General features: G+C 36.1%; 1 protein-coding gene and 1 long non-coding RNA gene across 18 annotated transcripts in view; one reads left to right on the forward strand and one right to left on the reverse strand.

Annotated features, from left to right (window-relative positions):
- Window positions 1-25,265, forward strand: part of ZNF438 (zinc finger protein 438) — a 402,160-nt gene that overhangs the window by 301,338 nt on the left and 75,557 nt on the right. For 12 of the 14 annotated variants that reach the window (XM_049100160.1, XM_049100163.1, XM_025464062.2 and 9 more), the window contains one exon: window positions 10,024-10,101. Coding sequence is in view for 1 of the 14 variants with exons in the window: in XM_025464061.3 (XP_025319846.1) it covers window positions 10,024-10,101 (78 nt within the window). In the remaining 13 variants the exon portion in view is untranslated. The remainder of the gene's footprint in view (window positions 1-10,023; window positions 10,102-25,265) is intronic. The other 2 variants (XM_049100189.1, XM_049100167.1) reach the window with 1 other exon arrangement.
- Window positions 1-25,265, reverse strand: part of LOC112670375 (uncharacterized) — a 77,177-nt gene that overhangs the window by 9,783 nt on the left and 42,129 nt on the right. For 3 of the 4 annotated variants that reach the window (XR_004813453.2, XR_003142925.3, XR_003142924.3), the window contains one exon: window positions 23,475-24,209. The exons of the other annotated variant lie outside the window; for it this stretch is intronic. This is a non-coding gene — a long non-coding RNA (uncharacterized LOC112670375). Of the gene's footprint in view, window positions 1-23,474; window positions 24,210-25,265 lie in introns of those variants that run through there. 4 annotated transcript variants of the gene reach the window in all.

Genomic DNA, 25,265 nt, shown 5'->3' on the forward strand with positions numbered 1-25,265 from the left:
ATTTATGTGGTCCTAAGCATATTTCTTCATATCCTCATTTGTTCAACTGTTGCTGCCAGTGTGATGATGAAGGGAAACTATAACCAGTGCTTATTTCCCACATTGTATTTTTGCCTCAGTCTTTCAAGGTATCACTAGGTGATCCATGATTAAAGAGTTTGGTGGTCAGCTAATTTTATGAAAGGTGGGTGCATCTCAATGAATATTGATATTTTATTTAACCCAGTATTTCCCAAATGTATTTGACTTTGGAAATGTCCACTGCTGCCTGCCTGCTTGCCTTCCTTCCTTTTAACTTTCTTCTTTCCTTTTCTTTTTTAAGAATATGTTTTAAAATCTCCCGTAGAAAAAGTTTCAGGAACCGTTACTATAAAGTTTACACACACACACACACACACACACACACACGCTGTTTATGTCCATTTTTCTCAATCTCCATCTTTTCTAGGTCATAGGATGGAATATAGAAGGAAAAAGAATAGTTTTTAAGTCTTGCTAGCTATTCTATATCATATGTAGTGGGAAGGAAGCTCCTTTATAAAACAAGATTTGAGATTGTCGCTGTGCAAATAGAGATTCTCTATTTTTGTGCTTAGGGACTGTCTTATTTGTCTCTGTATCTTTAGCACCTAACTGCACCATGCCTGATATTCAGTAAGCATTTGATAATGCTGATGTGGGTGTGTGTTGGGGGAGACTTAATTTCATAATTATTCCTAGGAGAATCCCTTAGTTATTGTCACTTTCAAATCTTTTATTTTTTTAGATTTTATTTATTTATTCATGAGAGACAGAGAAAGAGAGAGAGAGAGAGAGGCAGGGGACACAGGCAGAGGGAGAGGCAGGCTCCATGCAGGGAGCCCAGTGTGGGACTCAATCCCAGGACTCCAGTATCACACCCTGACCTAAAGGCAGGTGCCAAACTGCTGAGCCACCCAGGCATCCCAGTCACTTTCACATCTTAAGAGGAATATATTCTTTTGAAATAATCTTTAAGATATATTTTATTTTAGTTTTGTATTATATCTGTCTTCCCTCAGAAAGAATTTAAGATGGTATTTATTAGTACACATAATATAAAATAAAACTTTAAATAAATGAATAAAGTAACAAAATTGGAGGACTTTTTTACTTCCCAAATTTGAAACTCAATATCACATGACAGTAACCAAGATAGTATGTCATTGACATAATGATAAAATATGCAGATCAGTAGAGTGGAATTGAGAGTCTAAGAATAAATCCTTACATTTTTCGTCCATTGATTTTTTTTTTTAAACAAAGTTGCTAAAGACTATCAATAAACAAGGGGTTATCTTTTAAACACATGGTTCTGGAAAAACTGGGTATCCATATGTGAAAAAATGTACTTCCTCACAAAGACCAATGATAAACAAAAATTAGCTCAAAATTAATTATGGACCTAAAGATAAGAGCTAAAACTATAAAACATCTGAAAGAAAGCATAGAAGAAACTTCATGGCTTTGGGTTGGGCAACAAGTTGTTAGATATAACACCAAAAACATGAAATAATGAAAAAAAATAGAGAAAAAATGGAGAAAAAAATGGAGAAAAAAATGGATAAATTTGACTTAATTAAAATTACAAACTTTTATGCTTCAAAAGACACTGTTAAAAAACTGAAAAGACAAGCCACAGAGAAAATATTTATAAATCATGTCTGATCAAGAATGGTATCCAGAACATATAAAGAACTTCAACACATGAATGATGTAAAGACAAACAACTCAATTAAAAAATAAGCACAAGGGAATCAAGCAGGCATTTCATCAAAAAAGACATAAATGACTAATAATCACTTGAAAGTGTGCTCATCATCATTAGTTATTAGGAAAATGCATGTTAAAAACACAGTAAGATACTACTTCATACCCACTGAGATGCCTGTTGTCAAATAGACACATCATGTCTCCTGTCTAGGATGTGGGAAAATGGGAACTCCCATACACTGTTAGTGGGAATGCGAACTGATACTCCCACCTTGGAAGACAGTTTGATCATTTCTTTAAAAATTAAACCAACTTAACATATGCATTGGTCAGGTTTCCAGAGAAACAAAAGGTTGTGTCTATTTTAAGGAATTAGCTCATATAAATGTGGAGGTTTGATGGGTCCAAAATCTGATGGGGAGGTTGACAGGCTGAGGGACTCACGAAGTGGTTATAGTTTGAGTCTATAGCTAAGTCTGCTGGAAACTAGTAAGAGCTGATGTTGCAGATGAATTCTGAAGGCAGTCTTCTGGAGAATTTCCTCCTGTTTGGTGAGGTTAGCTTTTTGTTGTGTTCAGGCCTTCCACTAATTGGATGAGACCCACCCACGTAATGCAGACGAATCTGCTTTACTCAAAGTCCACCAATTTAAATGTAAATTTCATGTAAAAACACTTTTCCGGAATAATGTTTGACCAAATATCTGAGCATTGTGCCCAATCAAGTTGACACATAAAATTAACCAGCACAGCAATTCTACTGCTTAGAGTCTACCCAAGAGAAATGAAAACATATATCCACAAAAAGACTTGCTTGCAATTGTTCATGGTAGCTTTATTCATAATAGACAAAAATGAGAATTCAAATGTCCATCAACTAGTAAATGGATAAGTAAAACATGGTATGTCCATACATTAGAATATTCTTCAGCAATTGAAAAAGTGAAAATACTGATATATGCTATAACATAGATGAACCCCCAAAATATTATGCTAAGTGGAAGATGCCAAATTCAAAAGACTAAAAATTGTATGATTCCACTTTTATGAAATGTCTAGATAGACAACCAGAGGAGTTTTGGGGGTGGCAACAGGGATGACTGCATATGGATTTAAGGGATACTGAACAGTGAAGGAAATGAAATTTTGAAATTGGATTGTAATGATAATTACACACCTCTGCAAATTGACCAAAGCATCATTGAACTTTACACTTATAACAAGTGAATTTTATGGCTTGTAAATGGTACCTCAGTATTGTAAAAATAAGATAGGTGATAAAAATGGGACAAATGGACTAAGGGCCAGGCTTGCAATAAATCTCATAAAAGCCTCTATATTTCTTTGAAGTAGATCACAAATTTTGCTCCAAGTTTTCTAAAGTGGCCATTCTAAGATTAGATGTGTTTATTGTTTGTTGTTGTTTATTGTTGTTCACAAGATATTGTTGTTCACAAGATCAAATTTATCAGCATTTTAAGAGAAACCTAATAATTATAATTCAAAGAAAAATGTATCCTTTTATTCATAGTGCAGCATATTCAACTCTGCCCTCAATAGCATTCTTGTAGTAAACAACTGAAGACTCATTTCTACAACTGTTTCTTAACTCTCCCTTCAATATAGACCAGTGGCTTAACGTCAGGGACATTACACTAAATACAGTAAATTCTGAGTAAAAAGGAAGAAGAGAGGTAGAAGGACAAAGCCAAGAATGCTGCTCTTTGGTGGTATGTCTTAGTCCAGATATGCAGTTTTACAATAATGAATGGCTGTACCAAATAGATATGCAGCAGTCCTGCAGAAGCTTTTTATAAAAACAGTAATAGTTAAGTTTAGCATTTTACTCCCTGGCAAGTACCTGAAATGTAGTTAGTCTCAGTTACAGGTTAGATATGGAGCCATTATTTTTAATAGGTAGATTGGGAGTATGATTGACATCCTCTCAGGAATGTTGGGAACCCTGAGGAGGAAAGTACCAGAATAGACCATCTACCATCTATGAATAGAGGTAGCCTGGAGAAATATGTGCCGATGGGTTATGATTCTCCCTGAGAAACCAATTGGCTCTTCTCCAGCACTTAGACCAAGGGATCATTCAGGCTCTGAAGACAGTATAACATGGCCATAGACATTAAACTTGGAATAGTGTGGTTTTCATTAAATTTTCAAAAGTGGTACATAATGTATTGTAAAGCATTTCTAACAGTTCAATTCATATATTAAGTAAAGAATATGTAGAATAAAAAATTAAAATCTTTTCTCTGTCTCCTTATTTTCATGGTAATATATATTTAAATTATTTCCAGATTTTTGCTGTTATAATGCTGTGATAAACATACTGGCACAGGACACTCCTCCATTTAAATAAAAATGAGTGACCATACAAACACACATAGTTACACAGTTACATATGCATATATATATGTATATGTTTATATGTGTGTGTGTGTATATATATATATGTATATTATCACTTTAGTAACAGCTATTACCTGTTCTATACTTCATAATTTAACATACCAGTATTTCTTTATTTTATATTTTAAAATCACTGTTTTAGACTACTACCAATGATGTTTTATATTTGTAATTCTGGTCTTACTCCAATCATGAGAAAGTATCTAAATTACCATTTGTTAAATTAACTAAAGAACAACCTAAGTATGACTCTTTTGGATTGATTATGTACGTACAGTAGTTTATTTAGGAAGAGAATGTTAATTCTAATAACTTAGCTGAAGTTTATGTTTGGAAAATTGTTTGTTTTATAGTATCCCTGAAAAATGTTGGCCTTTTTATCTTTAAGGAGTAATTTTACCTTGTAATTAATTTTGCACATTATTTCTTAATTATATCTAGGTTTAGGCTTTTGCTTCCAGTTAGGTTATAGAAAGTGGTGGCAAGACATTGTGGCCCTTGTAACAACTTAAAAAAACTACAAAAGTCACTGTTGTGATGATCTGTTATTACATAATAAATTGCTGTAACACTTAGTGATTTAAAACAATTGTTTTATATAGCTTATGATTCTGTGGGTTGGCAATTAAGGCAGATCTCTGATTTTTCTATTTCATGTTGCATTGAATGAGATCACTGGATAGGTGAATTGGTTTGGAGGATCCAAGATCTCTTTATACATATATATGGTGCCTGGGCAGAGGTGGAATTCTAGGTTCACATGACCTTTCTAAAAGCATGGTAGTCTTAGAGTAGTCAGACTTCTAACATTTGAAATATTTTATACCAGAAGTAAACTGATTGGATTGAAGAGATCATCTCCTTACTCTGCCTGTCTAATAAAGGAAAAGATGGGTCCTATTAAGAAAAAATAATATCCAGCACAGTTATATGTTAGTTGCATTTACAGTATTAAGAATACACTAAAAAGTTACATTAGATGTGAAAAGTAAAAATCAATTAATCAATCCAAGGACAAAAAGAAATAGAAATAGATCTGTTAGTGACACTGATACAGGAGCTATCAAACAAGGATTTTATCAGTTATAAATATATTAAAAGAAATAAAGGAAGTGGTTAAAAATGGAGGAAAAGACAAAGAATAGCAACAGAAAGTTGGAATCTCTAAAAAATAAGTACTCTAGAGTTGAAAAATATATATGAAGTTAAGATTTGCTTTTAATAATAGTAGGCACAACCAAAACTTAACTAGAATAAGTAAACTCAGGAACAGTTCAGTGGGAAAATATACAAGCTAAAGCACAGGAACAAAAAACCAAGAATGGAAAGAACAATACAGGATAAGAGACATATGGGACTGGATCATTTTATCTAATATACATATAATTGGAGTCCCAGGAAAAGAGAAGAAGCAAAAACAATATTTGAATTTTTTTTTATTTATTTATGATAGTCACACACAGAGAGAGAGAGAGAGGCAGAGACACAGGCAGAGGGAGAAGCAGGCTCCATGCAGGGAGCTCGATGCGGGACTCGATCCCGGGTCTCCAGGATCGCGCCCTGGGCCAAAGGCAGGCGCTAAACCGCTGCGCCACTCAGGGATCCCCAAAAACAATATTTGAAAAGATAGTCACCAAGGATTTTCCAAGCTGATGAAAGATTGCAATCTGCAGTCAAGAAATTCAAGAAACATCATGAACCCCAAGCAAGATTAATATAAAGAAAACCACACGTGGATACAACATAATGAAACTTGAAGAAACTAGGTTGAAAATCTTAACCCAAGGAAAGAAACCACAGCAACTTCAAAGGAGCAATGATAAGATTTACGGCAGACTATTCTAACAGAAATTTTTAAAATTAGAACACAATGGAATGACATCATTAAAGTTTAAGTTCAGAAAGGAAAAATATTGCCAACTTAAAACTTTATGCCCAGTAAAAGTATTAAAATGAAGGCAAAATAAGGATATTTTTAGACAAAAGATGGGAGACTTTATTACAGGTAGAACCATAGTACAACAATATTAAAGGAAGGTATTCAGTTTAAAGAAAAATGACCCCAACTGGGATCATATAACTTTAGGAAAAAAATGAAGAGCATAAATATGTGAGTAAATATAAGAGATTTTTGCCTATTTAAAGCAGTAATAACAATATCTTTCAGGCTTAAAACATATGTAGGATAAAATAAATGAAACCATAGAACAAAGAGCAGGGATCCCCAGGTGGCTCAGCAGTTTAGCTGTTTTCTTCGGCCCAGGGCAAGGTCCTAGGGTCCCAGGATCGAGTCCTGCATCAGGCTCCCTGCATGGAGCCTGCTTCTCCCTCTGCCTGTGTCTCTGTCTCTCTCTCTTTGTGTCTCTCATGAATAAATAAATAAAATCTTATTAAAAAAAAAAAAGAACAATGAGCAGTTAGGTATAAATGGAGTAAAACCAATATTTTTGTCTTGTTAGGAAGTGGTAAAAGTCAAGTGTAGTAATTAAAGGAAGTATTTGTAATTGCTTTTAAAAAGTACAAAGGTGGTTGAACAGAAAGCTAACAGAAACAATGCTAAAATTTATAAAGAAACACAAAGGACCCAGAAGAGTGAAAGCAATCTTGAAAAAGAAAAGCAAAGCTGAAGGTATCACAATTCCAGACTTCAAATTATATTACAAAAGTGTTGTTATCAAAACAGTATGATAATGGCTCAAAAATAAGTACATAGGTGGAACAGAATAGAAAACCCATAAATACACCCACAACTATATAATCAACCTTTAACAGAGCAGGAAAGACTATCCAATGGGAAAAAGATAATTTCTTCAACAAATAGTGTTCAGACAACTGGCCAGTTACATGCAAAAGAATGAAACTGGACCATTTTCTTACACTATAAACAAAATCTAATTCAAAATAGACCTAAAAGTGAGACCCCAAACCATGAAAATCCTAGAAGAGAGCACAGGCACTAATGTCTCCATTGGCCGTGGAACATTTTTCTAGATATGTCTCCTAAGACAAGGGAAATAAAAGGAAAAATAAAGTCTTGAGACTGTCAAAATAAAAAGCTTTTGCTCAGTGAAGGAAACAATCAGTAAAACTAAAAAGCACCCTTCTGAATGGGAAAAGATATTTGCAAATGATGTAACTGATAAAGGGTTAGTATCCAAATATATAAAGAACTTCTACAACTCAACACCCAAAAAACAAATAATCCAATTAGAAAATGGGCAGAAGACATGAACAGACATTTCTCCAGAGAAGACAGTCAGATGGCCAAAAGACACATGAAAAGATGCTCAACATCACTCATTATCAGGGGGAAATGCACATCAGAGCTACCATGAGGTATCAACTCACACCTGCCACAAAATAAAAAACACAGGAAATAATACATGTTGGCGAGCATATGGAGAAAAAGGAACCCTCGTGCACTGTTGGTAAGAATGCAAACTGGTGCAGTTGCTGTGGAAAACTATATTGTATACCTGAGTCTAATATAATGCTATATGTTAACTATACTAGAATTTTTAAAACTAACAGATAAAATGCAGCAGTAAAAATTTACTAATTAAAAGAAGAAAAAAGATTAGATGGAATGAATAAAAAACAAATAATAAGGTGTTTTAAATATCAGTAGCTGATTACATGTAAATATGTTTAGTCCTCCAACCAAAAGCCAAAACATTTTGAACTACATTTAAAAAAAGACTCAACTATGTTCAGCTTGCACAAAAGAATATGAGAAGAAAAGGTACCCTGCACAAACGCTAAAAGAAGTCTAATATGGTAATAGCAGATAAAGTAGACTTTAAAGCAAGAACTATAATGAAAGACAAAGGGAGAATTTTATGATGATAAAAGGGTCAATTCAATAAGAAAATGGGGATCCCTTGGTGGTTCAACAGTTTGGCGCCTGTCTTCGGCCCAGGGCGTGATCCTGGAGTCCCAAGATTGAGTGCCTGCTTCTCCTTCTGCCTATGTCTCTGTCTCTGTCTCTGTCTCTCTCTCTCTCTCTGTCTCTCATGAATAAATAAATAAAATCATCTGTCCAAAAGACATCCGTCTTTTGTGGAAACCTCCCTTCTCAGATAAATTTATACACCTTTTAAGAGATAAGCAAACTGTTTTATTGACTTGCTGTAGCAAGAGAGACCACACAGATGATTCTGAAATGGTGCCTCCTTTGAGGAAATGAGTATAGGGTTTCTGCTGATTATAGGTTGAAGCTCTCAAGTTCTAGGGTCAGATATTAGAGATGAGGCAAGTCTTTGGACTTCTTGATTTATTAAGGTAATAGTTGATACATACAATGCATGGTTGTGATTGAAAAGAAAGGCCTATTGAAACCCAGGACACTGCATTTTTAACCGTATAATGGAACAGTGGTAATTATTTCAGTTCTCAGTCCAGCATAAGTGATGGAGTGCTTCTCATTTTCAAGCATATCTTCAGTGAATTTTTAACGTTTTACTTCCATTGCAGTTGCCCTGTTTTCTTCTTATTTTGACTATGGCAGTAGCAAAACAGGTCTCACTGCCTTTGGGATCTTTTCAGAGTAACTCATATTCTAAAACCAGAGCCAACATTCTAAAATACAAATTTAAACATGCTTTCTCTTGAAAATCATTGATGGCTCCTTTTATGTATAAAATAAAACCCCACATACCAAATACAGTATTCAACCCCTTCTACAATATGACCTGAACCCCTAATTCTAGTCCTTATCTATCTGTTGGCCTACAGTCCCCTTCTTTTCTTCCCTCTCTCCTTCCCTCCACCCCCATTCTCACTTTTCTTTTCCTCCTTCCAATCCCCAACCAAGCTATAGTCATATTATGGAAGTATAGTGACTTATTTCACACTGTACATTTTGGTCCATATGCCTGAAATAATTTTTGTTTCTTCATAGAATGTTGTTTCTTACCTTTATCCAATTATTAAAAGTCCTTTTAAAACTCTATTTAAATTTTACTTTACAGAGAATGTTAGTTTGCTAGGTCTGCAAAACAAAATACTACAGGCTGGGTACCTTAACAGAAATTTATTTGGTGTTTTAGAGGCTAGACATCCAAGATAAAGGTGCCCACAGGTTTGAGTTCTGCTTAGGCTTCCCCCTTGGCTTGCAGATGTGCATCTGTTTGCTGTGTCCTCACATGGTCTTCTGCTGGTGTGCACATCCCTGGTCCTCTCTGTGTACCCTAATCTCTTCCTGTATGACACCAGTCAGATTGTATTAGGGCCCACTTCAACAACCTGGTTTTAACTTAATTGCCTTTTTAAGGGCCTTATTTTCAAATATAGTCACATTCTGAGATACGGGAGATGAGAGCGTTACTACATGAATTTGGTGGGGCTATAATTCAGCCCATAACACAGCCTTCTTACATTTTTCCTTTAGTAATTAACCCTCTCCAGAATCCCATACACCTCATACTACTGGTTGCACTTATTATCTGCCTTGATACGGAGTTGTTCATGTTTGTCTCCTTTTGGGTTTCTTGAGGACCCAAACTGTCTCTTATGCAACTTCATCTTTCCCTGTTCTCCATGATATTAGTTCCAAAGAGGGCTTGATTATTGACTAAAGAATTCAGTGTGAATCAGGCTTGAATATCTAATAATATATTTTTCAGAATTTTGAGGAGATTGACATAAAAATGTATGAAGGGAATGTATTATATCTCCTATTTTAGAAGTCTTTGAACATAGCTTGAGATTTTTATCTGACGTTCTTAAATTATGCATAGTATAAGTAATGTGAGTTTTATAGTACTTCATATAACTCTCTTACGGTCTTTAAGGTGTAATCATATAATTGGCTTCTGTAAGCTACCTATCAATTCTTTCAATTTCATTACTTCCATTACATTTTTTTTTTCAGATAGAGATGGATGCCGTGTCTTATCCAGTACTGAAAATTTGAAGTTTAGAAGACATTTGCTAAGTCAGATCACTTCAAGTAAGTCTGCTCGTATCCATTTTAACACCAATTTAAGATTGATGTAACTTGTAAAGAATTATAAGTTCAGTACCTTTGATACTTTATCAACTCTGAAATTTCTCTGAATATCTTAGAATCACCTTGTATTTTGAATCAGTGGCCTTGGAAAATAGTGGAAAGATTATTTCTTATTAAGTTTCATGCACTTATTAAAAATATAATGCTTAAACTCTTGGTATTATTTTTAAAATGAGATTAACACCTCAGAATCTTCCTTTATTTTACATAAGTCTACTCATCAGGTCCTGACTATTTGCCAAACTTAATGTTTTTAAAGGTAGTTTTTCCATTATAGCTAATACTACATTTTACAGTTTTTTAAGGCATTGTACGGCTTTTCTAAATGATTTATATGTTTGTGATCATTAGAGGGAGGTATTTAGTAATGAACTAGTACTTGAACCTTAAATGTTTATTTATTCAAAAGCTTAGCTTTGAGAGGTCATCTTAACCAACCTTAACTAATATAATTATCTCCTAATGGTCTTCTGTCTTCATTTACTCTTCCTCCATCCTGTATTCCACTGCTAGGTAGATCTGCATATAGTACTCCAGTACTTTTAAAACCTTTTAATGGCTCCCTATGCACTGTTGGATAGAATCTGTGTTCTGTTGCCTGGTATTCAGGGCCCTCTAACCAGCTCCTAAAAATATCCCTCACCTTAACCAACTGGGCTCTTTCCTATTCCCTGAATTCTCACCATTTTTTAATGCCTCCATGGCTTGATGTGTACTATATTTCTTGATGTTTTCTTTATGGTGTTCTCCGCTTCCCCCTCACTACATCCTATGATTGTTGAAATCTTGTACAAACTCAGCCCAGGTGCAAGCCCATCCATAGAGCTTTCCCTGATTGCTCCAGCTGAAGCACTAACTCTCTCTGCTGACTTCATCTAATATTTTGTTTTTATCCTATCATTGCACATTTTACCAGGCAGCTTTATTATTTATGTTTATGTATGTCTTATCTCCTATTTTAGATTGTAAGGACTATAGAATCCAGCTTCTTATCTGAGTAATTTTTGTGTCTCCCAGCATTCAGCATAGCCCCAATAGTGCTCAGTAAATACTTGCTTAATAAATTAATAATGTGTCTGGATTTTTTTTCATTGTCCTCTCTTTCATCCTTATAGTCACATATGGTCCATATTCATGGCAACTGTTCATTCCTTTTATGGACTCCTGGCAAGCCTCCACACTGCCATCTTACCCTAGGAAAATACTGACCATAGTGTACTTAATAAGATACAGTCAGTTCCTAATCTAAGCAACAAACTGTATTCTAGAAGTTCATATCTAATTCTGTTATTTGGAATGCAGAAAACATCTTCCTACAAAAAACAATGTTATAAATAGTGGTTAGGTTTTCAGCCAGTCCTCCCAAGACTATTTAATTCATAAGTACCAGGGCTACTTTAACTACAGGAAGCCACCATGCATAACGCTGTTTGGTAGAGAAGTTCTAGCTCTGAAAGTGGAATCACATCTCCCATGCCCTAGAAGCAGAATAGTACCTTTCTGGGGCAACTTGAACAATAGGAGAGCCTGAGCTGGAGCTCTGGCAGTGACTCAGCATATTAGATACTCTCCTACCAGTAGTTTTTGGTTTTCAGTATTTGCATAAGAGATGTTTACCTGTAGGTTACTGATACTCACATGTCTTCTAAACTGAGGGCAAGGGAATACTTGCTCTTTTGGTCCTTCCTGCAGTAGATGAGGATAATCCCCTATCTTGATTCTATCCTGATTCTTCTACTGTTTTATCACATGGGTGGGTCATTTTAAGTCAGGTATTGACACATTATGAACTGTTTTACTATTTTTCCCTTTCTGTTGTTCTGTGAACTTATGGAAATTGAATATATAAACATGGAAAATACTTTTATCTATAGGAAAAACACATTTATTAGGCATCAGCCAACCATGTGTTTGACATCGTATCAGCTTTTGTGGACAAGTGATTATCATTTCTGCACGGGCATAGTGATGCTTCCATGAAAAACGCATCACTGTATGCATAAACAACCCTGAAGGTTTATAATTTATATTGTCAGTCTCTAAGAATATACTCTATAAATTTTAGGACTTTAATTTGTTTAGTCTTCATAAGCTTTGAGCACATGAGTGAATGCTTGATGTTTAATGCTTTCATTAAGTTCAAGGTACACGGGGCTAGGGAATGAGAACCAAAGATATTATGAAAAGTTTATTTTCCCTCCAGGAGGCAGGAGTGAAGTATGAAAAAAAATGCTCACATTGCAAACGATATGTTATTAATTGCCATAAAGTACTTCATGAAGATAACATGCTCTTGGGGTTTTCAGAATGGCAGTATTGTTATGATTCACAATGGTTGTAAAGATAGTGGTGGGATATTAGTCTTAGAGGAATGGCAAAGATTTAAATTTAAATAAAGAGCCAGAAGAGGAAATGATATTCCAGGTTGGATTAACAGCATGAATGGAGAACTAGGGATACAAACAAACAAATCAGCTTTACTGGCTGGAACAGAAGGTTTATTAGTTCATGTTGGGTGAAATAATAGGTGTGAAAATTACACCATTGGTTCAATGCTGGCAGTGAATAAAAGTCATCCAGAGAGATTTTTAAAAATACTAGTCTCTGGATCTTACCCCAGAACTAATAAATAGAATTTCTGGGGCACAAGGTGTAAACCTGTTTATCTTTTAAAGCTCCCCTAGTGGTTGAGAACCACTGAATTAGAAAGATGGGCCAAATTTAGGAGAGCCATAAATGCCTAGATGAGGAGTTGAGCCTTTGTGTCTCAAGCAGTGGGGAGTCCTCAGAGGTTTCTGAGATGGGTGACATGGTGGAATTCATGTTTGCCAAGATAAATGATTTACCAACTGCATGTGAATGGAAGAGAAATAAGAAACAGCTTGAATTAGAGCAGTGGTGGCGGGAAAACAGAGGTCACATTTTGAAGGGTACTTAGATGTGTGGGAGTTGGCGGTGTCAGCCTTGACCTCGCCATGATTTGTTTTATAAACTGATTATACAACTTAACCCTCATTAATTTGATCTCTTTTCTCCTACAACCTGGCAACTTAAGCAGTAATTTCAGCCAGTTTGCATTTAATGGAAGGAGACCATTGTCTACTCATGTACATGTCTAACTCATAATAGTCAAGTTATGTGTATGAGGAATATGACCTTTAACATAGTCATTAAAAAGCATTTAATAGCCACCCACATATGTAATAACACAACCCCAGTTCTGCAGGATGGTGCCAAGAGCTGGAGTCAGAAATATAAGACAGCTATTGGCATATAATTCCCTAGCATTAAGTTAAAATTTGAAGAAATATTCTAAATCACGTTATGCATGTTAATATTTTTAGCGTCAGATTTGCTAATTACTTAGTTTTTGTGGTAGTAGGCCTGTGAATGCCTCCTGACATTAGCAGCTGTGAGCTTACACTTCTCTCCTCCCGCATACACAATTAGTGTAGTCCCTTGCCTCTTATTCAGGCCCATCCCCTGTAGTGTTGGTCATGCATGCCCCTACTTCTTCCTCACCCAAGTGAGCCAGCAGACAGGAGGTAGAAAGGAGTCAGCATTTAAGTTCTTCCATGGTACTGACAAGCCCCATGATCCTAGAAACTCCACTCCTGGCTGCTGCAGGACAGGACAGCTGTTAGGATAACCCATATTTGGAGTCTCAAACAATGCCATAAGTTGGAAGCATTTCATCCTTCTTTGATGTGTTCTGAATATTTTGTGTTTGGAAACAATGAGCCATGTTTATTACATGGCAGAAGTGTAAGTTCAAGGTATGATGTTTTGATGTGACCTGTCCTCCTTAAAAAAAGACTCAACATCATGGATTTTTTTTTAAGACACTCTCTTGGCAGTTCTGTAATAGCACAAGCATGACAACAACCTCTCCCGTGGTCTTCTTTGCCTTTGACAATGAACTTAGTGTTGAACCATCAGTGTCTCTGCATCTTTAGTTAGTTTTCTATGGCTGCTTAAGATTTCACTAATCATCCAAATGTTTAACCAGAGAATGAGTGGTCTGCTTAGATTTAAGGGATCTTGTAGGAGAAAGCGAGAGAAAGGAACTGACATTTGGTGACCCCACTCTGCACTGGGGTGTTTATACGGGTTTTATTATTTTAACTCCATTTTACAAATGAGAAGCTTCAGATTTACAGAGTTTTTGAAAGATTTATCTAATGTCAGACATCAAGGGCAATTTTGATCACAGGTTTGGCTATCCTAAAGGCTGAGCAGCCTGGTCTTCCAAGTCTGCAAGCCTTATTTGTGGGAAGGGTCACTGAACTCAAAGTCAGGGGGTTTGCATGCCAGCTTCTAGCTCCATCACTAACAACCATGAACAAGTTACTTAAGGCTCTCGGCTTCACTCTCTTCATCTGTCACGGGTGGGGGTAGGGTAGGGATAAAACCAGCTTTACTGACCATTTGAGGTTTTGTGAGAAACACAAGTTAGTGAGTTTCCGTATGATTTTACAGGTTTGGAATGGAAGATTGAGATATTTTTAATTCAAGCAAAAAATAAACTTAAAAACCCCAAACCATTAAATGAAGATGAACTTGGATGGGTTTTGTGGTATTTCACTTCTTAACATTGCTCTACAAACTTTCCAAAATAATATTTGTCGATCTTGCAGGTCCCAAACACCACAGTGTGCCAAACTGCCTCACTGAATTTAATATCTCAATGTAGCAGAGAGAGTTCTGGCAATATATCAAGTACTTCTCTTTCCCTTACCAGCAGCAATCATTAGTTTCTATACTGAATCAAATAGGTCTGAACTCCTGTAGATACTGAAGACATGTTCATATCCAGTGAGGACTCAGGAGATTCTCTAAGGCTACTATATAGTGATAGACTTCTTGAACTAGAGTTGATATTCACAGTATCAGAACAATTCTTTATATTTTGGAAGTTTTTTTAAAACAAGCCTGAGAAATAAAGTTACATTTTATAAAACTGATTTTGTAGAACTCCTTTTCAAAAATGCTTCCAGATTTCTGGACAACTTTCATAGGTTATAGGAGGGTGAACACTGAAAGGCAACTATGAGCTATTGCAATCCACTTGCGTTTCTTTCAAGTATACATACAAGAGATAAGAAGTTTGGAGAACTAATTAAGTTATAAGCACAGTGCTATGAGTGAAATGGCAGTGAGCCTGAGCAGTACCAAGGTCAAATCCTAGACTGACCCCAAAGTTGTACCCAGTAAAGTTCTAAGTCTCTTATCCATCAGACTAACAAAGATAAAAGAAAAAAAAAAAAAAAAAGCTTTAGGAAGACCAGCTGACAGAATAGAGGAATAGTGTTAGACTCCAGATCCAGATCCAGAGGAGTGCACCCATTCAGAAGTGTGTAGGACTCTTCTGCATCTGCCACTGTACCTCAGAGAGGGTTCTCTAGTCCTGGAGTGCTGACTACCACATGGCTTCTCACACACCCATGCTATGCCTGAGTCCTAGGTCTGGTGGCTAGATGACTTCAATTAGGGACTGGTCAAGTAGAGTGAAAGGGAAAGTGGACATAAAAAATAAAGCAAACATAGAAAGCAGAAATCGTGGTCATATTTAGTCCATAGATGTGTCACGTTTGCACAGTGTTTTAAACAGGAAGTAGTTATTAACTAGTGTTATTTTAACTAGTTACTAATATAACTTGTGAAATAATTTAATGTACAAATCCACATTTCTGGGTTCTCATGAAAACTGAAGACTTGGTAACTTTTGTACTACCTTTCTATATGACAATAATCAGCTAGAGCTGAAAAGAAGCTGCCTCTACTAGATGGGAGGCTGTGTTTTTCCATTCTCACAGCCCCACCCCTGGTTGTTGATTTTCTTTACATAGAGTTAAGAGGAAAGTTAAATGTTACTTATACTACCATCTGTGTGAAAATTGGAAATAACAGGTTGATAGGATGGTATATTTCAGTATAAGTGAAAGACAGTGTTAGTTTTCTAGGGCTGTCATGACAAAGTACCATAAACTGGGTAGCTGTAATCAACTAAAATTTATTCTCTTATTGCTCTAGAAGCTAGAAGTCTGCAACCAAGGTGTTGGCAGGGCCATGCTCCTTCAGAGACCTCTAAGGAACATTCCTTCCTGCCTGTTCTAGCTTCTGGTAGCCCCATGTGTTCTTTAGCTCATGGCAGCATAACCCTAATCTCCGCCCTGTTGTCTCATGGATTTCTTTCTTCTGTGTCCAGGTTTTCCTCTTCTTATGAAAGCAATCATAAAGCATTTATACTTAACCCAGTATAACATCATATTAACCTAATTATATTTACAAAGACCCTAATTCCAAATAAGGTTACATTCACAGGTACCAGGGGTTAAGACTTCAACATAATATTTTGTGGAACACAATTCAACCCATAATAGGATGGCATATTTCTTTGGACAGAGCAGAGTAATAGCTTAAGAACAGAGATCCTTGAGACAGAGTACACGTATTCATATTTACAACTTATTTCCTATGTGCTCTTGGATAGGCTGTTTACCCCTCTCAGTGTCTCTCCATGCTCTCATCTATAAAGTGAGGAAAATGGTACCTAACCTCATAGGATTGAAATGAGTACAAAATAACTTTATGTGTAAATCATTTTAGAACAGTCCATGGCACATACTAAGTGCTCAATAAACTGAACTATTTTTATCATTATTATTAGTTCTTATACATAATTTAGAGTATCAGTGCCAAAAAACTATTATTTATGATAGCACTGTGAAACAAACCATGGATGAACAAGGAACAGTAGACAGAAATGATGCATGAAAAAAAAAATTGAACCAATCAAAGAAGAGAGGTGAGAGACACTAGAATTTTAATAAGAATATTTTTTAATGCAGATGAGGTTATGCAATACATTAAAAATGTTTACCTTCTTCATTCTTTGAAATTACCTTCCTAGCCTCTATATATACTTGAAACCAATAAAGACCCAGGCAAGAACTTCAAACCCCGAAACTTAGACACTGACCATTGGATTGGCAAGCACATGGCCTGTAGATAATAATGGCGAAGTTACTCCAGGGAGTGCATCCAAGAAATACATGACTTCTGAGCTTTCCTACCTATCTCCTTAGAAGCATGTTATTACCGTCTACCTCCTTCCCACAAATACTTGGGTTGGAAATATCCTTGTTTCCAGTCTTTAGGTCAGAGATTGGGGCTGAATAATTTTTTGAATGTAAACCAGACTTTTCCTCCTAATGGAAATATTTTGAGATATATTATTTTCTTTTTCCACATAGCCTTTATGTAAGATAACCATGCAACTTGAGCTTTATTAAAAACTGAGAGCTCTGATAGAGAAGGTTTTAAGAAATGACGAGACTTCTTGAAGTACATGGAGGAAAATTAATTCTGTAGTTTAGTGGCTATAAGGTTTGTAATACTACAGAATATACATGACTCATTCTCAAAGATAACTGCTACCCTGAAAACATGAGAATACTCAAATAAAAGGGACATATGTATATATTATTTATGATTGTGATTTTATTTTAATAAAAGAAGTTAGGCTGTTTAATTTTTGGCAAAGAAGTAGTGTTTTATAGTTCAAGTGTTAGTAATTTGGAACATTTTGATTAAATGATGAATTCATCAGGACTCCTTCGCTTGCAAGTGAAAGAAAACCAGCTCAAGCCAGCTTATGAAAATAAAAGGAGCTTAATTGTTTATATAACTATGGTTTCCAGAGGTGCATCTGGCTTCAGGCATGGTTGCAGCTAGGAGCTCCAATGATCTCATCTGGACCCTTTTTCAGCTCTGCGGGTTTCTTTATTTGTCATTATTCAGAAAGGCATATGATCAGTGAAATAACCACGAGCAGCTTGAGACTGCCATCTTCCTGGTTTAGCGATCCCAACAGGAAGAGAACTTGTCAGGCCACCCGGCCAGCTATCAGCCTTAGAGAAGATATGACCCTACATGTGATGAGGAATTACCATGGCCCAGGGAATGGGGCAATCTGGTGGGCCAGCCTAAGGTATGTTTACCAATGCTACCACAGAGCTGCATTGTCTTGTGACCCTAGTGTGGGGTGAGGGAGGCTTTCTTCAAAGGAACTAGAAGAAAGGACATGGGAATGTGTGCTGAGCAGACTAAAACCGTAGTAAATTCAACCATTACAAATGGTGTGTGAGCTAACTTAGAAACTAAACTGTAACTTCTGATCTTGAGATGGCACATGAAGGACTTTCTGCCTTCTTCTACTGGAATATCCATCCAACTCAAAGGAAATAGGAAACAAAAATTCCAGCTCTTTCTTTGATAAAAAGTGGGTGACATCAGTAACTCTCATAAATTTGAACACAGAAAGTATATGATACTGTGACCTAGTAGAGTAGAGGAAGGCAGAACCAAGTACCTGCAGGGCAGGAAAACAATGTCAGGAAACAGTTTTGCCTCACGGAGCCGTAGCAGGTTCTGCAATGAGGGGTATCAGAGTAGGCTGAAGGAGGAGATAAAGCATGATGGTCCACATGGATGGTCAGCTGCACAGCCAGGTCGTTGTCTCACCCCAGTCAGATGAGTACTTCCCCTCACCCCCCACCCCCGGAAGATGGCAGGTTTAATCTCTGGAGAAGCTGAAATTAGCAAGAGTGTAAGCTTGGGGGATACAGGAAGAGTGAACACCAGGAGCCAAACATCTAATTACCAAACCTAGTATTGGAGGATTCTCTGGAGAAACAGAATGATCCCAGGGAGAAGACCTTGTAGTGCTTCCGCCACCAAGAAAGCCAGCCTGCTCTTCAGTGAAGCTCACCTTTTACAAGCTCACCCCCACCGACAGAGCTGCCAGCTTGCTTTACTAATAACTTACACTTAAATAAAAATAGGCATCCAAGGATCACCAGATATTCGGGAATGCCTCCAGTATGCAAGCAGAGATAAAGTCAACACAAATGAGGGCCTCTGAAGAGGCAAAAACTAGGGAAATAGCAGTGGGAAACCAAAGAAACGATAATTGTTGTCTTTGAAAATGTGAGAAGATTTTGCATAGAAAAAGTCTTTTTTATTTTTATTTTTTTTAAAGAGAATGTTTTTTTTTTTTAATTTTTATTTATTTATGATAGTCACACACAGAGAGAGAGAGAGGCAAAGACATAGGCAGAGAGAGAAGCAGGCTCCATGCACCGGAAGCCCGATGTGGAACTCGATCCCGGGTCTCCAGGATCACACCCTGGGCCAAAGGCAGGCGCCAAACCGCTGCACCTCCCAGGGATCCCAATAGTCTTTTTTAAAAAGGAGAATTAAAGGGAAGAAAAATTTTAAAAGTAGGAAATAACTTTCAAAAATTAGAAATCTGAAGACTGAAAGAAATTCATTGAGCTCTTGAAAGGTAAATTTGAGGAAGGAATCATTAGTGATATAATCTAGCAGGTCCAGTAGCAGCTCACTGATGCAAGAGACAATGGGAGAGAATCATCCAAGAAATAATATATAAGACCATTTCCTAGAACAGAAGGAAAGATAAGCCTTAAAGTTTCCAGAGAAGAAAAAAAAATTGTCATATGCAAAGTGTTTTGAATAAAAGCAAATGAGGGACTTAACATCAGTGTTGATATGGAAACATATAAGTCTGTGAAGTATTTTTTTTTTTAAGATTTATTTATTTGAGAGAGAGAGAGAGCATGACAGGGAGGGATGAAGGGAGGGAAGAGAGAGAGAATCTCAGGCAGACTCCCCTGAGATCATGACCTGAGCCCAAATCATGAATCAGACACTCAACCCACTGAAGCCACCCAGGCACCCTGGGAAGTATATTTTTAAGGGGTAATTTTTATCATAACAAAGGCTTATCTTCCTTTACCTGTTGCTGTTGTCAATTATCTCTAAATAGTTTCCTTAAATGGTTTTTATTTTATTTTATTTTCTTAAATGGTTTTTAAAAGTATGTCACAACTTTCCATCATTTGACTTACTGAAATTTTTATATAATCTGAGGTATATCTGTAAATTTTTCTTTCAGAGATTTGAGGTATGATCATGGTACTTATTCTTATTTTTCTTTTTCTTTGATTCACTAATTCACCCAACAGAGTATTAGTGTGAACTTTTCTCAAGGTACAATAGAGTTGATATTTCTTGTTTTATATAGTAGCCCTTAATGTATCCATAGTTTTATAATCAGTGACAATCAATAACTGTAATTGAGTTAGAAACTTACTGATAATACTAGGATATATAATAGCAGGACTTGTAAAATATTAGCCATTGTTTCTTTGTGCCAGCATCTCATGGTTTCAAGTGACAGAGTTTGGGCCTTACTCTCTTAAAATGTTTGGCTCTTATTTTTAATACATGTATAAAGCTAAATGATTATGAGTAACAAAGTATTATATGGAATATCGTTTTTATATTCTCTTCTCTCAGTGAAGAAGACAAAGTCCTGATTGGGATTTTCTTCTGAAAATTAGAAGGGGCATCAAAAGCTAAAATATAGCAGATATATTTTTCAAGTTTTAGTTATTTGAACAAAATAATGTTTTTAGGATTCAGTGATTATTGTTGACTTTATAGCTAATTTTTTTTTATTATGGTATCTATCTTTAGGTTAAAAGTTACTCCAAATTTCATTTTTGTTTTTAAAATATTCTAGCTTTTAGTTTGCACATACTATAAAAGAATTGAAATTTTTAGGTACAATGCAGCTTCCCCTTTCTTTTTGGATTAGTTTCTAAAGCCTAATGAAATGGAAGGTAGGTGTCCTTTCCAGTTAAAAAAAAAAAGTTATGTTTTATTCCTTAATGTACTATAATGAAACCAAAATAATATAGAGAAATTAAGAAATGAAAGAGTGCCAGGATTTTTCTTGCCAATATAACTTTTTCAAATTGTGCTGGGTTGCTTTTGCTGTAAAATCAGACCAACTAGTTTATTATGTATTCTCAGGTAATGACATTTTATAGAAGATTTTTGTAGTTCTTTTGGTTCAGTGAGGTCTGGAACTTTAAATTAGAATTATTAGAACTGGAAAGCATCCTCCTATTCACTTTCTAAGTGAGAGAACTAAAGTCCTGAGAAATCATGATTTATCCAGGGTTACAGAGCTAATAGTGAAGTTTGACAGAGAATCATGGCCTCTTGGCAGTCAGTTCAGTGATCTTTGTAAAAGACTTTTTGGATTTATTCTCACCACCACCAAATTATGTGCAGTGCCCATAATTTATTGCTTTGGACTCAGCAAATTCCAAGTTTATGTTTAATTTCCTAAAGCCAAGGGAATATTTAGAATTAGGAATTTTGACAGTGACAAAAACAGGAGGTGGCAGGAAATATTTTGAAGAATTTTTTACTAGGATCGAAGATATGCCTTGATTAGGCTGTGGTCCTCCTCTTTAGAAGGAATTCTATTGTTCATTATTCTCTAGGACATAATTCTGCCTTCCAGAAGGCTCTCCCTTGTTTATTTTCCTCCAAAGTCAACGTAGGTGGACACTGGGCAATATGTCCCCCATGGAGGTTATGTAACCTTTATTTCCTTCTTTCTGTCCCTGCAGTTTTGGTTGTGGGAACCTTGTTTGATGGGTTAAAGGCTCATAAGCAAGGCTTGTGGGTTTTTTGTCCATGTTATCCCCTCAGAAATTTAATTGGCTCTGATCTATCTTTTTTTTTTTTTTTAATCTATCTTTTTGTAGTTAATTCCTTGTGCTGGTAATAGAGTGACTACATGTCCTGTCTGGCAGAAGGAGTCTTAGTTTATATATATTTCTTGTGCACGGTATGTAAGAATTCCCTCTTTCACTCTCAAAACTATCCTAACTTGGAAAATAAATTGTATGGTCACTCTAAACAAAAAGTGCACCAAAACATCCCAGCCACTTTTATTGTTTTGCTTCCTTAGTCCTTTCTTCCTGCTCTTGCCTTCTTACCTCTTGGGTGCTGTCATACAGTCATCTGAAATACGTTTCATGGAAGGTAACATACTTACCTTGATCTGCGGCAAGGCTGACTTCCTCTGTTTACCAGAGAAAACCTGATGGCCATTTTTGCCCACAGCGTTTCAGCCTTCTCTCTTACCATATGAAATCCAGAAGCAGCCAGCATTTCTAACCCTTGTAGCCTCCAAATTTCTGGATTCTTTATTCTCTCTCATTTCTATTCTCCAGTCTGTTATTTTTGCCTGTGTGCATTCCTTGCTTGTAAATTCTCAAGAAAAGCAGTAGGTAATATTGTTATTCTGTTTTCCATCTCCTTTACCCCACAGATACACACTTGGTAGATGCCATTGTGTCTCTGAAGCTGTCTCAGGCATTTAAAAAAATCAAGGTATAATTTACATAAAGCAAACATGTAGCTCTGAAGCATTCAGTTCAATGAGTTTTGACAGTTGTATACACCTGTAAAACCACTGTCCCAAATAAGATGTAGAACACTTCCATTACCCCAGATGTCTGCCCCTTTCCAGTTAATTCCCTGCTTGGTTCCCTTAGAGGGAACCACTTTTTTACTTCTATAACCATGGACTCCTTTTGGCAAGTAATATTTTTATTAAGTTTTTGTGACTACATGACACAACTATCTTCCCACCCTTTCCTCAGTTTTTCTATTTCCTGCTGCCTGGCTTCTGAGCAGTTGCCATATATTTTAGATTGTTTTGTGTGGTCTGTACCCCCACTTAAAGATACCATTTTTCATGTTAGTGAAAGCTACCTGAGCAGCAGGTACTGCTTTTAAATATCATAGATTAAACCAAAGTAAAATATATTTATTCCTAATAAATAATGTATTGAAGGCATTCCTGATTGATAGGCGACTTTCTGTAACCTGGGCCTTTGAGTCCTCTAGCAGTTGGGGAAAGAGCACGAACACACCTCACGTGCTTCTGAAAAGTTCAGGGTGAACCTGAGAAATGACAGTCTTGCACTGACATCCTTCGGAGGAAAACTATTCACAAGGCCACACCTGGTGTCATGGGGGTAGGTGGGGAGAAGGTTTAGAAATGTCGACTCTGGCTAGGCAGTCACTTCTCAGTGACAGCTCCACACTGTGACACAGGGGGAAGGTAAAATTTGCACAGTGTTAATGTCTACAGGTTAACAGGGTTAATGGCACAGCTTTTATTTTGTTTTAATAACATAATACCATATTGCTTTTCTTTTTTGTCTTCATGTTATTTCCTTTTTTGTGTGTTATACTCTTTTATGCCTTTTGAATAAACATTTCAGTATTTATTTATTTTTAAAGATTGCATAACCCAAAACATGTCAGTATTTAAAACTTAAAAAACCCTACAATGACATTGCTATCTCTGTGGTGATGTTCAAAGTAAAACCAATTAACTGTTTTTTTAGATTATTCTGATGAAATTAAGATTATCTCTGGCCATCAAAAGAGATAATTATTTTTTTAAAGGTTTTTTTTAAGATTTTATTTATTTATTTATGAGAGACACACACAGAGAGAGGCAGAGACAGGCAGAGGGAGAAGCAGACTCCATGCAGGGAGCCCGACGTGGGACTTGATCACGCCCTGGGCCAAAGGCAACACTAAACCGCTGGGCCACTGGGGCTGCCCTTAAAAAGTTTTTTAATTCCAGTATAGTTAACATATAGTGTTATATTAATATGTTGCAGATATACAATACAGTGATTCAATAATTCTATATACATTACTCAGTGCTTGTCAAGATAAGTGTACTCTTCTAATTCCCATCACCTATTTCATCCTCCCCCACTCATCTCCCCTCTGGAAACTATCAGTTCTCTATAGCTAAAAGTCTGTTTCTTAGTTTGTCTCTTTTCATTCCTTTGTTTTGTTTCTTAAATTCCACAGATGAGTGGAATCACATGGTATTTGTTTTTCTCACTGACTTACTTTGCTTAGTGTTATATTCTCTAGCTCTATCCATGTTGTTGCAAATGGCAAGATTTCATTCCCTTTGATGGCTGAATAATGTGTGTGTGTGTGTGTGTGTGTGTGAGAGAGAGAGAGAGAGAGAGAGAGAGAGAGAGAGAGAGAGATACATCACTTCTTTATCCACTCATCCATTGATGGACATTGGGGTTTGTTCCATAACTTGGTTCTTGTAAATAATGCTGCAATAAAAATAGAGGTACAAATATCCTTTCAATTAGTGCTTTTGTATTTTTTGGGTAAATAACCAGTAGTGTGATAACTGGATTGCAGAGTAGTTCTATTTTTAATTTTTTGAGGAACCTCCATTCTGTTTTCCATAGTAGCTGCACCAGTTTGCATTCCCACCAACAGTGTACAAGGGTTCCTTTTTTTCCATGTGCTCGCCAACATGTTACTTCTTGTGTTTTTTATTTTAGCTATTATAGGTGTAAAGTGATATCTTATTGTAGTTCTTATTTGCATTTCCCTGATAATCAAGTGATGTTGAGCATCTTCTCATTGTCTCTTAGCCGTTTGGATATCTTTTTTGGAGAAATGTCTGTTCATGTCTTCTGCCCATTTTTTAATTGGATGATTTGGGTTTTGAGTGATGAGTTGTGTAAGTTCTTTATATATTTTGGATACTAACCCTTTATTGGATATGTCATTTGCGATTATCTTCTCCCATTTAGTAGACTTTTAATTTTGTTGATTGTTTCCTTCACTGTGTGGAAGGTTTTTATTTTGATATAGTCTCAGTTTATTTTTGCTTTTGTTTCCCTAGCCTCAGGAGAAATATCTAGAAAAAGTGTTGCTACAATGTCAGAGGAGATAATTTAAGTCTTAAAAGATAAGGATCTCTGATACCACCATTTGTATTCAATATAGAATAGAATAGAGATCTTACCAGAGATCCTAGCCAGCCAAATGAGATGGGGGGGGGGGGGGCGGGGAGAGAAGATGATCATTAAAGAAAAGGTGTATGGGATTCGAAAAGAAGAAAAAACACTGTCATTATTGGCAAATTGATGTAATTGTCTATGTAGAAAATTCCAGAATTCTACAGCTCAATTCCTAGAATTAGAGAGTTTAGCAAAGTTTTTGGATACAAAACCATTATAGGTAAGCCAATTATGTTTCTATAGATCAGCAACAACATAAAACCAGAGAATATAATTTAGAAACATTTTATTCTGAAAAATTAACATCGTATGTGGCTACACTGTATTTTTTCAAAACTAAGAAATTGATATTGG

The sequence above is a fragment of the Canis lupus genome, chromosome 2 (assembly GCF_003254725.2).
Source record: "Canis lupus dingo isolate Sandy chromosome 2, ASM325472v2, whole genome shotgun sequence".
Lineage (NCBI taxonomy): Eukaryota > Metazoa > Chordata > Mammalia > Carnivora > Canidae > Canis > Canis lupus.